Genomic DNA, 15,023 nt, shown 5'->3' with positions numbered 1-15,023 from the left:
CATTTCTGCCAGAAATCTGCATGCGTTTTTTTCGCGTGCGGTTCTTGTGCGTTTTTTGCGTTTTTTTCCCAATGCATAGAATAGCGGGAAAAAACGTGAAAAATCAGCAAAATTAATGAACATGCTGCTTTTTTTGACCGCAATGTGGTTTTTTTGTGTGGAAAAAAAACGCATCATGTGCACAAAAATTGCAGAATGCATTCTAAATGATAGGATGCATATGTCTGCAGTTTGTAATGCGTTTTTATCGCGAAAAAACCTGAACGTGTGCACATACCCTCACAACTGCTTATATTTCACTGGGCATGTAAAAATACAACATGCCTAATCCTTCCTTTCTCAGGGATCTTCTATGGAGCCAGCTTTAGGATAGGTCAGCTACAGAACCAGGACAAGGGCGATTAGGACAACGGGCTAGATACAGAGAGTGAAGATGGAAGGCTTGGGTCATATTGGGATGAGGAGCAGAGATAAGATGGGAGACAATTGGGAATTTTACCCCCCCATTCATATTGACACTGGGCTCCGTCATGTGTTTTCAATTGGGACACGAACGTAATCTGCACATCTCCGATGGCGTCTTATCTCTCCAATAAAAACAAAAGGATTGGGCATACCGACATCCAACATGCCCGACTCTCCTTTCCCCTGACATCTGCCATCCACTTTAGATGATGAGCTCGACCCATTGAAATTGAAATTTTTAGGAAATTTTTAGCCAGATCCAGATGGACACAAATCATACAAACATATAGAATCTTCTGAGGAGCGAAACAGAACACAGAACACTCTAGATAAAAGTCGATCACATGACCGCCAGGAACATTTCATTACCCATCGTCCCTCTGCCAGCGCACAAAGCTCGTCGGGTTCGTATCCTGATGTCTGGTCTCCACCAAATGGTTCATCGTGTTACATGGAAGAATAATACGGCCCCCGAGGACACCAGTGACGAGCACAGCCGGAACTATGGAGGGAGAGATGGTGAGACACAAACATGATACCCGCTGATACATCCTACAAGATACATCCTGCAAGATACATCCGAAGATACATCATGCATATCATCTGCTTATTTATTTTTGTAGATACATTTATCAATATTTCCTACGTACAAATGCTCTGCTGGGAGTTTTTTAGATTCATCAAAGGGTTAAATGGGTTTGATCGTCTATAGGAAACCCTAGAAAGTATCTCCTATATTTTAGGTTTCATTATTTATTATTATTCACTTTATCGTTAATTAATATTTCTTTCAGATATTCCAACATCCATGTAGTGATAAGAGGTGACGATCAGGTGATGAGATTATTATATAGATGTATAAGACCAAACCTTCCTCCTGGCTGTGTGCACCGGATGGCGGAGCGAAATCTGCTCCGAAACGCGTTGTTCGAATAAATATTATTTTTACTGCTCTCCAGTCCTCGGTGTCACTGGACATTGGCTGCGCTGACAAATCACATTTTTTTTTTATTTTATCCTCTATTTAGTATTGGAACACCCGCTAGGACCATGGGGTAGTCGAGCCGGGTACGGCGGTACTTAACCCCTTCCCGACCCATGACGCCACGTAGGCGTCATGAAAGTCGGTGCCATTCCGACCCATGACGCCTATGCGGCGTCATGGAAAGATCGCGTCCCTGCAGATCGGGTGAAAGGGTTAACTCCCATTTCACCCGATCTGCAGGGACAGGGGGAGTGTTAGTACAGCCCAGGGGGGGTGGCTTCACCCCCTCGTGGCTACGATCGCTCTGATTGGCTGTTGAAAGTGAAACTGCCAATCAGAGCGATTTGTAATATTTCACCTATTATAACGGGTGAAATATTACAATCCAGCCATGGCCGATGCTGAAATATCATCGGCCATGGCTGGAAATACTAGTGTGCCCCCACCCCACCGATCGCCCCCCCAGCCCTCCGATCTGGCCGGTACACTGCTCCGGCTCCCCTCCGTCCAGTGCTCCGCTCCCCCCCGTGCTCTTGTCCGCTCCCCCCGTGCTCCAATCACCCCCCCGTGCTCCAATCACCCCCCCTGCACTCCGATCCACCCCCCCCGGTGCTCCGTTCCACCCCCCCGTGCTCCATTCCAGCCCCCCCGTGCTCCGTTCCACGCCCCCCGTGCTCCGTTCCACCCCTCCCGCACTCCGATTCCCCCCCCCCGTGCTCCGATCCCCCCCCCCCGTGGTCCCCCCCATCCCATCTTACCGATCTTATCTTACTTACCGATCCAGCCGGGGTCCCGTCCGTCTTTTCCCTGGGCGCCGCCATCTTCCAAAATGGCGGGCGCATGCGCAGTGCGCCCGCCGAATCTGCCGGCCGGCAGATTCGTTCCAAAGTGCATTTTGATCACTGAGATAGATTATATCTCAGTGATCAAAATAAAAAAAATAATAAATGACCCCCCCCCCCTTTGTCACCCCCATAGGTAGGGACAATAAAAAAATAAAGAAATTTTTTTTTTTCCACTAATGTTAGAATAGGGTTAGGGTTAGGGGTAGGGGTAGGGTTAGGGTTAGGGTTAGGGGTAGGGTTAGGGTTAGGGGTAGGGTTAGGGCTAGGGGTAGGGGTAGGGGTAGGGTTAGGGGTAGGGTTAGGGTTAGGGCTAGGGTTAGGGTTTCGGTATGTGCACACGTATTCTGGTCCTCTGCGGATTTTTCCGCCGCGGATTTGATAAATCCGCAGTGCTAAACCGCTGCGGATTTATGGCGGATTTACCACGGTTTTTCTGCGCATTTCACTGCGGTTTTACAACTGCGATTTTCTATTGGAGCAGTTGTAAAACCGCTGCGGAATCCGCACAAAGAAGTGACATGCTGCGGAATGTAAACCGCTGCGTTTCCGTGCAGTTTTTCCGCAGCATGGGCACAGCGATTTTTGTTTCCCGTAGGTTTACATTGAACTGTAAACTCATGGGAAACTGCTGCGGATCCGCAGCGTTTTCCGCAGCGTGTGCACATACCTTTAGAATTAGGCTATGTGCACACGGTGCGGATTTGGCTGCGGATCCGCAGCAGTGTTCAATCAGGTTTACAGTACCATGTAAACATATGAAAAACCAAATCCGCTGTGCCCATGGTGCGGAAAATACCGCGCGGAAACGCTGCGTTGTATTTTCCGCAGCATGTCAATTCTTTGTGCGGATTCCGCAGCGTTTTACACCTGTTCCTCAATAGGAATCCGCAGGTGAAATCCGCACAAAAAACACTGGAAATCCGCGGAAAATCCGCAGGTAAAACGCAGTGCCTTTTACCCGCGGATTTTTCAAAAATGGTGCGAAAATATTTCACACGAATCCGCAACGTGGGCACATAGCCTTAGGGTTAGGGTTGGAATTAGGGTTGTGGTTAGGGTTAGGGGTGTGTTGGGGTTACGGGTGTGTTGGGGTTAGGGTTGTGATTAGGGTTACGGCTACAGTTGGGATAAGGGTTAGGGGTGTGTTGGGGTTAGGGGTGTGTTTAGGGTTATGGCTACAGTTGGGATTAGGGTTAGGGGTGTGGGGGGGTTAGTGTTGGAGGTAGAATTGAGGGGTTACCACTATTTAGGCACATCAGGGGTCTCCAAACGCAACATGGCGCCACCATTGATTCCAGCCAATCTCGTATTCAAAAAGTCAAATGGTGCTCCCTCACTTCCGAGCCCCGACGTGTGCCCAAACAGTGGTTTACCCCCACATATGGGGTACCAGCATACTCAGGACAAACTGCACAACAATTACTGGGGTCCAATTTCTCCTGTTACCCTTGTGAATCAAAGAAAATGCTTGCTAAAACATAATTTTTGAGGAAAGAAAAATGATTTTTTATTTTCACGGCTCTGCGTTGTAAACGTCTGTGAAGCACTTGGGGGTTCAAAGTGCTCACCACATATCTAGATAAGTTCCTTGGGGGGTCTAATTTCTAAAATGGGGTCACTTGTGGGGGTTTCTACTGTTTAGGCACACCAGGGGCTCTGCAAACGCAACGTGACACCCGCAGACCATTCCATCAAAGTCTGCATTTCAAAAGTCACTACTTCCCTTCTGAGCCCCGACGTGTGCCCAAACAGTGGTTTACCCCCACTCATGGGGTATCAGCGTACTCAGGAGAAACTGGACAACAACTTTTGGGGTCCAATTTCTCCTGTAACCCTTGGGAAAATAAAACATTCTGGGCTAAATAATTATTTTTGAGGAAAGAAAACGTATTTATTATTTTCACGGCTCTGCATTATAAACTTCTATGAAGCACTTGGGGGTTCAAAGTGCTCACCACACATCTAGATAAGTTCCTTTCGGGGTCTAGTTTCCAAAATGGGGTCACTTGTGGGGGGTTTCTACTGTTTAGGCACATCAGGGGCTCTGCAAACGCAACGTGACGCCCGCAGAGCATTCCATCAAAGTCTGCATTTCAAAACGTCACTACTTCAATTCCAAGCCCCGGCATGTGCCCAAACAGTAGTTTACCCCCACATATGGGGTATCACCGTACTCAGGAGAAACTGGACAACAAATATTGGGGTCAAATTTCTCCTGTTACCCTTGGGAAAATTAAAAAATTCTGGGCTAAATAATTATTTTTGAGGAAAGAAAACGTATTTATTATTTTCACGGCTCTGCATTATAAACTTCTATGAAGCGCTTGGGGGTTCAAAGTGCTCACCACACATCTAGATAAGTTCCTTTCGGGGTCTAGTTTCCAAAATGCGGTCACTTGTGGGGGGTTTCTACTGTTAAGCCACATCAGGGGCTCTGCAAACGCAACGTGACGCCCACAGAGCATTCCATCAAAGTCTGCATTTCAAAACGTCACTACTTCACTTCCGAGCCTCGGCATGTGCCCAAACAGTGGTTTACCCCCACATATGGGGTATCAGCGTACTCAGGAGAAACTGGACAACAACTTTTGGGGTCCAGTTTCTTCTGTAACCCTTGGGAAAATAAAAAATTCTGGGCTAAATAATTATTTTTGAGGAAAGAAAACGTATTTATTATTTTCACGGCTCTGCATTACAAACTTCTATGAAGCACTTGGGGGTTCAAAGTGCTCACCACACATCTAGATAAGTTCCTTTGGGGGTCTAGTTTCCAAAATGGGGTCACTTGTGGGGGGTTTCTACTGTTAAGCCACATCAGGGGCTCTGCAAACGCAACGTGACGCCCACAGAGCATTCCATCAAAGTCTGCATTTCAAAACGTCACTACTTCACTTCCGAGCCCCGGCATGTGCCCAAACAGTGATTTACCCCCACATATGGGGTATCATCGTACTCAGGAGAAACTGGACAACAACTTTTGGGGTCAAATTTCTCCTGTTACCCTTGGGAAAATAAAAAATTGCAGGCTAAAAGATCATTTTTGAGAAAATAATTTATTTTTTTTTCATGGCTCTGCGTTATAAACTTCTGTGAAGCACTTGGGGGTTCAAAGTCCTCACCACACATCTAGATTAGTTCCTTTGGGGGTCTAGTTTCCAAAATGGTGTCATTTCTGGGGGATCTCCAATGTTTAGGCACACAGGGGCTCTCCAAACGTGACATGGTGTCCGCTAATGATTGGAGCTAATTTTCCATTTAAAAAGCCAAATGGCATGCCATCCCTTCCGAGCCCTGCCGTGCGCCCAAACAGTGGTTTACCCCCACATATTGGGTATCTGCGTACTCAGGATAAACAGGACAACAATATTTGGGGTCCAATTTCTCCTATTATCCTTGGCAAAATAGGAAATTCCAGGCTAAAAAATCATTTTTGAGGAAAGAAAAATTATTTTTTATTTTCATGGCTCTGCGTTATAAACTTCTGTGAAGCACCTGGGGGTTTAAAGTGCTCAATATGCATCTAGATAAGTTCCTTGGGGGGTCTAGTTTCCAAAATGGGGTCACTTGTGGGGGAGCTCCAATGTTTAGGCACACAGGGGCTCTCCAAACGCGACATGGTGTCCGCTAACAATTGGAGCTAATTTTCCATTCAAAAAGTCAAATGGCGCGCCTTCCCTTCCGAGCCCTGCCGAGTGCCCAAACAGTGGTTTACCCCCACATATCAGGTATCGGCGTACTCGGGAGAAATTGCCCAACAAATTTTATGATCCATTTTACCCTACTGCCCATGTGAAAATGAAAAAATTGAGGCGAAAAGAATTTTTTTGTGAAAAAAAAGTACTTTTTCATTTTTACAGATCAATTTGTGAAGCACCTAAGGGTTTAAAGTGCTCACTAGGCATCTAAATAAGTTCCTTGGGGGGTCTAGTTTCCAAAATGGGGTCACTTGTGGGGGAGCGCCAATGTTTAGGCACACAGGAGCTCTCCAAACGCGACATGGTGTCCGCTAACGATGGAAATAATTTTTCATTCAAAAAGTCAAATGGCGCTCCTTCCCTTCCGAGCCTTACCATGTGCCCAAACAGTGGTTTACCCCCACATGTGAGGTATTGGTGTACTCAGGAGAAATTGCCCAACACATTTTAGGATCCATTTTATCCTGTTGCCCATGTGAAAATGAAAAAATTGAGGCTAAAAGAATTTTTTTGTGAAAAAAAGTACTTTTTCATTTTTACGGATTAATTTGTGAAGCACCTGGGGGTTCAAAGTGCTCACTATGCATCTAGATAAGTTCCTTGGGGTGTCTAGTTTCCAAAATGGGGTCACTTGTGGGGGAGCTCCAATTTTTAGGCACACGGGGGCTCTCCAAACATGACATGGTGTCCGCTAATGAGTAGAGCCAATTTTTGATTCAAAAAGTCAAATGGCGCTCCTTCCCTTCCATGCCCTGCCGTGCGCCCAAACAGTGGTTTACCCCACATATGAGGTATCAGCGTACTCAGGACAAATTGGACAACAACTTTTGTGGTTCAGTTTCTCCTTTTACCATTGGGAAAATAAAAAAATTGTTGCTAAAAGATAATTTTTGTGACTAAAAAGTTAAATGTTCATTTTTTCCTTCCATGTTGCTTCTGCTGCTGTGAAGCACCTGAAGGGTTAATAAACTTCTTGAATGTGGTTTTGAGTACCTTGAGGGGTGCAGTTTTTAGAATGGTGTCACTTTTGGGTATTTTCAGCCATATAGACCCCTCAAACTGACTTCAAATATGAGGTGGTCCCTAAAAAAAATGGTTTTGTAAATTTCGTTGTAAAAATGACAAATCGCTGGTCAAATTTTAACCCTTATAACTTCCTAACAAAAAAAAATTTTGTTTCCAAAATTGTGCTGATGTAAAGTAAACATGTGGGAAATGTTATTTATTAACTATTTTGTGTCACATATCTCTCTGGTTTAACAGAATAAAAATTCAAAATGTGAAAATTGCGAAATTTTCAAAATTTTCGCCAAATTTCCGTTTTTATCACAAATAAACGCAGAATTTATTGACCTAAATTTACCACTAACATGAAGCCCAATATGTCACGAAAAAACAATCTCAGAACCGCTAGGATCCGTTGAAGCGTTCCTGAGTTATTACCTCATAAAGGGACACTGGTCAGAATTGCAAAAAACGGCAAGGTCTTTAAGGTCAAAATAGGCTGGGTCATGAAGGGGTTAAAGGGGTGGTCATGGAAGCGACGACCCGGTCCGTGGCCCATTAAAAATGATGAAGGGAAGTTGAAAATAAAGTCTATGGGGGATAATTCATGACAATTATAAAAAATTAATTCCAGCTCCCACAGTTGCTCTATGCTCATCCACCTGGGGGGCTCAGACACCTCACATCAAGGAAAATAGAAAAAATTGGAGTCCGGCTCAACAGGACTGGATATTCCTTTTTCTTTTTCAAAAGAAAATAAAGTCCATACAAAAGAAAAATGTACATGGTCGACATGACCCAGTCGACGCGTTTCGACTGCACTAAACAGTCTTATTCATGACTAATGGTTGAATAACATGCAGTCATTTACATATTCTAAATTCTTAATTCTTAAAAATTATATATAAATAAAATCACACACCAAAATTATAATAAACACAAGCAATAGTGTGATGTTGAAATGAGAAAAATTAAATCATTTAATAATGACATGATATAATTATACCATGTAATGAAGGTGAATGTGAATTCTACCAAATAAAAAAAATAAATTTTTTATAAAAAAATTTTTTTTATTGTATATATAAAAAAATATGTAACTTTGGTGTTTCAATTATTAATGCAATTTTTCTAATTCCGTATTTCAACATTATTAGTAACATAGTAACATAGTTAGTAAGGCCGAAAAAAGACATTTGTCCATCCAGTTCAGCCTATATTCCATCATAATAAATCCCCAGATCTACGTCCTTCTACAGAACCTAATAATTGTATGATACAATATTGTTCTGCTCCAGGAAGACATCCAGGCCTCTCTTGAACCCCTCAACTGAGTTCGCCATCACCAACTCCTCAGGCAAGCAATTCCAGATTCTCACTGCCCTAACAGTAAAGAATCCTCTTCTATGTTGGTGGAAAAACCTTCTCTCCTCCAGACGCAAAGAATGCCCCCTTGTGCCCGTCACCATCCTTGGTATAAACAGATCCTCAGCGAGATATTTGTATTGTCCCCTTATATACTTATACATGGTTATTAGATCGCCCCTCAGTCGTCTTTTTTCTAGACTAAATAATCCTAATTTCGCTAATCTATCTGGGTATTGTAGTTCTCCCATCCCCTTTATTAATTTTGTTGCCCTCCTTTGTACTCTCTCTAGTTCCATTATATCCTTCCTGAGCACCGGTGCCCAAAACTGGACACAGTACTCCATGTGCGGTCTAACTAGGGATTTGTACAGAGGCAGTATAATGCTCTCATCAAGTGTATCCAGAACTCTTTTAATGCACCCCATGATCCTGTTTGCCTTGGCAGCTGCTGCCTGGCACTGGCTGCTCCAGGTAAGTTTATCATTAACTAGGATCCCCATTATTGAAAAAAAAAAAGTGTCGACCATGGAAAATTTTTCTTTTTTATGCACTATATTTTCTTTTGAAAAAGAAAAAGAAAAGGAAAATCCAGTCCCGTTGAGCCGGGTTCCAATTTTTTCTATTTTCCATAATTCGTGACGCCACCGGTGGTGTTCGGCCAGGGATAGGCGACGCTACTTAAAGGGACCGCTGAGGCAGATGGTAAAGCAGCGAAGATGTTCTGCTCCCCACAGGTGGAGCGGCGCCCCAGGCTACCGCTGCAGTTAGTAAGGGATGATAGACGGTGGGGCGCAGGACTGAGGGTGCAGGAAATAATTGGAGGACACAGGGGTTGCAGTCTTCTTTACCTTTCACTGGTGAATCGCAGGTGCAGTCCGGGGCACAGGTTACAGGTCTTGATGGGGTCCGGGCAGCCTGGGAGTAACTTGGGATCCCCCTAGCCAGGTAGGTTCGGAAGCCTTCCTTCTGCACTGAATTCTCTGTCCCTTACTGCCTGAAGCTTTACACAAGTTCCTCTCAGTGTCTGTTTCTCCTAGCCCGTATGGTTGACAGCATGAGCCTTTCATGGGCACTGTCTTCTTACTGGCAGCCCCAGGCTCCAGACCTGCTGTGGTGCTTCCAGGTGTCAGATGGGCCAGCAGAAATGCAATCTCCTGCGCTCTGGTTCTAGTTGCTGGGCCTTTAGTACCTGTGCAACCATGGACTCCGGTGTCGGGATCTTTTGCGCTTAATCCTGGGGAGAGCTCAGTCACAGCTCCACTCCCAGTCTCTCTCCTCACACGCTTCCTCTCCCTTCACTGTCTCACACTAAACTCACTAATCCTGCCTCCAGACCAGAACTTATAGGGAAGCTACCCTGAAACCGGGTTTAGAGCTCCCCCTTCTGGTCCGGAGTCAGGAAGGTGTTGTATGTTTGTGTTACCTGATAAGGGGATCCCTCCTTACTTCCAGGCATAGCATCACCCTTCCCGTGAGGAAGGCAATGCCATTGTGGCAACCGGACTCCTGGGGTGCCACAGTATCAGCGGTGGACACACTATAGTGCACAGTATCAGCGGTGGACACCCTATGGTGCACAGTATCAGCGGTGGACACACCATGGTGCACAGTATCAGCGGTGGACACCCTATGGTGCACAGTATCAGCGGTCGACACACCATGGTGCACAGTATCAGCGGTGGACACACTATGGTGCACAGTATCAGCAGTGGACACACTATAGTGCACAGTATCAGCGGTGGACACACTATGGTGCACAGTATCAGCGGCGGACACACCATGGTGCACAGTATCAGCAGTGGACACACTATGGTGCACAGTATCAGCGGGGACACCCTATAGTGCGCAGTATCAGCGGCGGACACACTATGGTGCACAGTATCAGCAGTGGACACACTATGGTGCACAGTATCAGCTGCGGTCACACTATAGTGCACAGTATCAGCGGTGGACACACTATGGTGCACAGTATCAGCGGTGGACACACTATGGTGCACAGTATCAGCGGCGGACACACTATGGTGCACAGTATCAGCGGTGGACACACTATAGTGCACAGTATTAGCGGCGGACACATCATGGTGCACAGTATCAGCGGTGGACACACTATGGTGCACAGTATCAGCGGTGGACACACTATAGTGCACAGTATCAGCGGCGGACACACCATGGTGCACAGTATCAGCGGTGGACACACTATGGTGCACAGTATCAGCGGCGGACACACTATAGTGCACAGTATCAGCGGTGAACACCCTATGGTGCACAGTATCAGCGGCGGACACACTATAGTGCACAGTACCAGCGGTGGACACACTATGGAGCACAGTATCAGCGGTGGACACACTATGGAGCACAGTATCAGCGGCGGACACACTATGGTGCACAGTATCAGCGGGGACACCCTATGGTGCACAGTATCAGCGGTGGACACACTATAGTGCACAGTATCAGCGGTGGACACACTATAGTGCACAGTATCAGCGGCGGACACACTATGGTGCACAGTATCAGCGGTGGACACACTATGGTGCACAGTATCAGCGGTGGACACACTATGGTGCACAGTATCAGCGGTGGACACACTATAGTGCACAGTATCAGCGGCGGACACACCATGGTGCACAGTATCAGCGGTGGACACACTATGGTGCACAGTATCAGCGGCGGACACACTATAGTGCACAGTATCAGCGGTGAACACCCTATGGTGCACAGTATCAGCGGCGGACACACTATAGTGCACAGTACCAGCGGTGGACACACTATGGTGCACAGTATCAGCGGTGGACACACTATGGAGCACAGTATCAGCGGTGGACACACTATGGAGCACAGTATCAGCGGCGGACACACTATGGTGCACAGTATCAGCGGGGACACCCTATGGTGCACAGTATCAGCGGTGGACACACTATAGTGCACAGTATCAGCGGTGGACACACTATAGTGCACAGTATCAGCGGCGGACACACTATGGTGCACAGTATCAGCGGTGGACACACTATGGTGCACAGTATCAGCGGCGGACACACTATGGTGCACAGTATCAGCGGTGGCTGCCCCTCTCTTACCTGGCACTATGGTGGCGAGCAGTAGGAGGCAGACGGGTCCGGCATCCATCTCTGTGAGTGCCAGGTGCCGTCTGTCCCCCTTATATATGTGTGTCACACGTCACAGACACTTTGTGCTGACTATCTTCCCGCCTGTCAGTACAGGCAGCTGAGAAGTGACATCTCTAAGACACTGGAAAATGCACATGTCGCTCTCTCGCTCTCTGCGTGCCATCTCTGACTGTCTCTGTCACTGGAAAATGTGAGACTGCTGTTTACTAGAGAGAGAGCAGAGCGCGGCCGACAGAAGGGTCCCGTACACAGGGGGGCTAGTGTAATGTATGGACTGCCATTATAGAACTACTAGTCCCAGTAAAAAAAAAAAGTAAAATGCGTTTTTATTTTTAATATTTCAAAAAAATATAAAACTTTGCATTACACCATTTTTCTGCAGGTTACCAGTCCAAGAAAACGGCGACACAAAGCAAAGTTGTTTTTGTTGTTTTTTTTTTCTTCCAAAGTTCTGTTTTTGGAGGATTTTTATTTAAAATAAAAAAACTAAAATATAAAAAAATAAATACATGACTTTGGTATCGCCGGATTTGTACCGACCTGTAGAATCGTATTCCTGGACATTTTTGTCACAAAACAAGCGCCTTAAATACAAAAAAAAACAATGTCGAGCTGGTATTTTTTTTGTGCTATTTCACCCAATTTGGATCCTCCCCCCCCTGTTTTCAGCATATTATATGGTAAAGTGAACAGTGTCATATAAAAGTACAACTCATCACACAAGAAAAAAAAAGTAAAAAACTATTGGAAGGAAAGGAAAAAAATTACAGATCAAAAAATGGGCGCAGAGGGGTAAAAAGTTTACCGCCAATTTTTTTTTTATCGCTGGCAGGACTAGGTCAGGACAGGGGTCTCATCATCTCCATGTAATATTTGCATTCACTGACAGCAAGCAGGGATCATGGACATGTCTATTTTTTCTGACCCTAGAACTAATGCCCCTCCCCGCGCAGTTTGGCAGGTTTGGCCCCTTCTCTCCAGGGGCCCCGCAGCAGCTGCATTGGATGCCTGTATGGTATGTAGGCTCTTGTATGCTGAGACCTGTAGTCCATCACACTTTGAACAGATCTGAAGAATTTTAACTAAGTGGAAAAAAAAAGCACAAAAACAAATTTGGGTCAAACGTCCCCTCCGGGGTCTGCTGAACGCACGGATTGCCTGCGGTGACTGCGGCTTCCTGCACAATATTAACCCTCTATGATTTGATATTTGAAGGTGTGCACTATGAGTGCAGCTCTGGAGGCGCGTCTGTGTACACAGAAAAGCTTCCACCTGGGCACAACCGCAGAGCAAACCACAACTCTGCCTCCAAAACATCAAATAAGTGAGCGACGAGTGTCAGGCCCTAGAGGAGGCGCGTGACACCTGGGAAGGGTCGCTGCTGCACCAGCACCGAAAACTAGGGAAAATTAGGACACCCCGTCTAACCTGCTAAACCACGCCCACCCCTTTCTTCAAGGATTATTACAAGACTATAATTGTATAGACGCATAATAAGGCGGACAGAGAGTTTCATCTGCATACACAAACGCATGTTTACGCATCGTTTTTTATCCGCACCAGCTTACGCATGACAGCAAAAAAACCGCTGCGCGTGCATATGTTTGTATGCGTTTTTTGCCTGCGTTTGCATTTTTATGCACATGCGTTCGATATTTCCAGGAGGGCGCATCTCAATCAGTTCCTGGTCATGCGCAGTCCGAAGTACGCAAGCGCATCGAACGCAAGGACATGCGTACACATGCGTTCCCATAGACAGTAAGGCGTTGTTTTGACGCACTCCATCCGCAATCGTCCGCATGTGGATGACTGCGCATAATTGACGCCTCAAAAAATGCAACACGCTGCGTTCGCCGGACTCTATGCCTTACTTCAAATACCGCAGGACAGTTAATTATAGGTTGGCTGTCTACCATACATCACCTAAGCAGACATAGGGGGCAACGCGTGGAGAGGGGCGTCTCTAGGGTCCCAGAATAGCTCCGAGCATTCCCGTCAAATGGGTGCGTCCTATCCAGATAATCTTGGGGGACGAAGAGAGAGAGAAAGAGAAAGAATGAAAACAGAAGTTGTGAGGACTATCCCGAATGCTCAGCAGGGAAGAACTACAACACACAGGTGCTAGTGGTAGGCACTGATTTCCACCTACAAAGGGAACTCTGGATGTGCCCATCGGACCGGCCGGTCTCAGATTGCCCTGTTAAACGTGCTCTGGATTGAGGATCCTGAAGTCTTCAGTAAAGAGGTAAAGAGACTGCAACCCTGTGTCCTCGTTATTAACTGCGCCTCACACCATCGCCACCTACACTACTGGGAAGCCCTGGGGACATACTTCACCTGTGGGAAGGTATACCATCCAGCTGCCATTCCATCACCCCAGCGGACCCCTAAGCAGCGTCGGTCACCCTGACCGAACACCACGGGTGGCGTGACGAACCCTTGACAAACTACCTTCACCCCTTTCATTGGACGCCCCTTAGCAGGGTCACGGACCGGGTCCAGCCACCGTGACAACCCCAGAACTGAGACAGAGGGGACCGGTACCGAGAACCTGTGGCCCTGTGTCTGGCGGCGCTCCACTCCCATTAACAGGGTCAGACATAGAGTGCTCCCACTAACAGGGTCAGACATAGAGTGTTCCCACTAACAGGGTCAGACATAGAGTGCTCCCACTAACAGTGCCAGACATAGAGTGCTCCCACTAACAGGGTCAGACATATAGTGCTCCCACTAACAGTGCCAGACATAGAGTGCTCCCACTAACAGGGTCAGACATAGAGTGCTCCCACTAACAGTGCCAGACATAGAGTGCTCCCACTAACAGGGTCAGACATATAGTGCTCCCACTAACAGTGCCAGACATAGAGTGCTCCCACTAACAGAGTCAGACATAGAGTGCTCCCACTAACAGTGCCAGACATAGAGTGCTCCCACTAACAATATCAGACATAGAGTGCTCCCACTAACAGTGCCAGACATAGAGTGTTCCCACTAACAGGGTCAGACATAGAGTGCTCCCACTAACAGGGTCAGACATAGAGTGCTCCCACTAACAGTGCCAGACATAGAGTGTTCCCACTAACAGTACCAGACATAGAGTGCTCCCACTAACAGGGTCAGACATAGAGTGCTCCCACTAACAGTGCCAGACATAGAGTGCTCCCACTAACAGGGTCAGACATAGAGTGCTCCCACTAACAATATCAGACATAGAGTGCTCCCACTAACAGTGCCAGACATAGAGTGTTCCCACTAACAGTACCAGACATAGAGTGCTCCCACTAACAGGGTCAGACATAGAGTGCTCCCACTAACAGTGCCAGACATAGAGTGTTCCCACCAACAATGCCAGACAAAGTGCTCCCACTAACAGTGTCAGCCAGAGAGTGCTCCCACTAACAGTGCCAGACATAGAGTGCTCCCACTAACAGTGTCAGCCAGAGAGTGCTCCCACTAACAGTGTCAGACATAGAGTGCTCCACTAACAGTGTCAGCCAGAGAGTGCTCCCACTAACAGTGTCAGACATAGAGTGCT

At 46.6% G+C, this 15,023-nt stretch overlaps 1 protein-coding gene across 1 annotated transcript in view; it reads right to left on the bottom strand.

The window, feature by feature from the left end:
- Positions 1-11,490, bottom strand: part of LAG3 (lymphocyte activating 3) — a 32,461-nt gene extending 20,971 nt beyond the window's left edge. The window contains exons 1-2 of the mRNA XM_069755912.1: positions 11,438-11,490; positions 835-967 (exon numbers count right to left, since the gene is read on the bottom strand). Coding sequence (XP_069612013.1) covers positions 835-967; positions 11,438-11,486 — 182 coding nt within the window. The 5' untranslated portion in view covers positions 11,487-11,490. The remainder of the gene's footprint in view (positions 1-834; positions 968-11,437) is intronic.
- Between the last annotated feature and the right edge of the window lie 3,533 nt (positions 11,491-15,023).

Source organism: Ranitomeya imitator, chromosome 2 (assembly GCF_032444005.1).
Source record: "Ranitomeya imitator isolate aRanImi1 chromosome 2, aRanImi1.pri, whole genome shotgun sequence".
Lineage (NCBI taxonomy): Eukaryota > Metazoa > Chordata > Amphibia > Anura > Dendrobatidae > Ranitomeya > Ranitomeya imitator.
The sequence above is the reverse complement of the archived record's forward strand: the minus strand, read 5'-3'. Positions and strand labels throughout refer to the sequence as shown.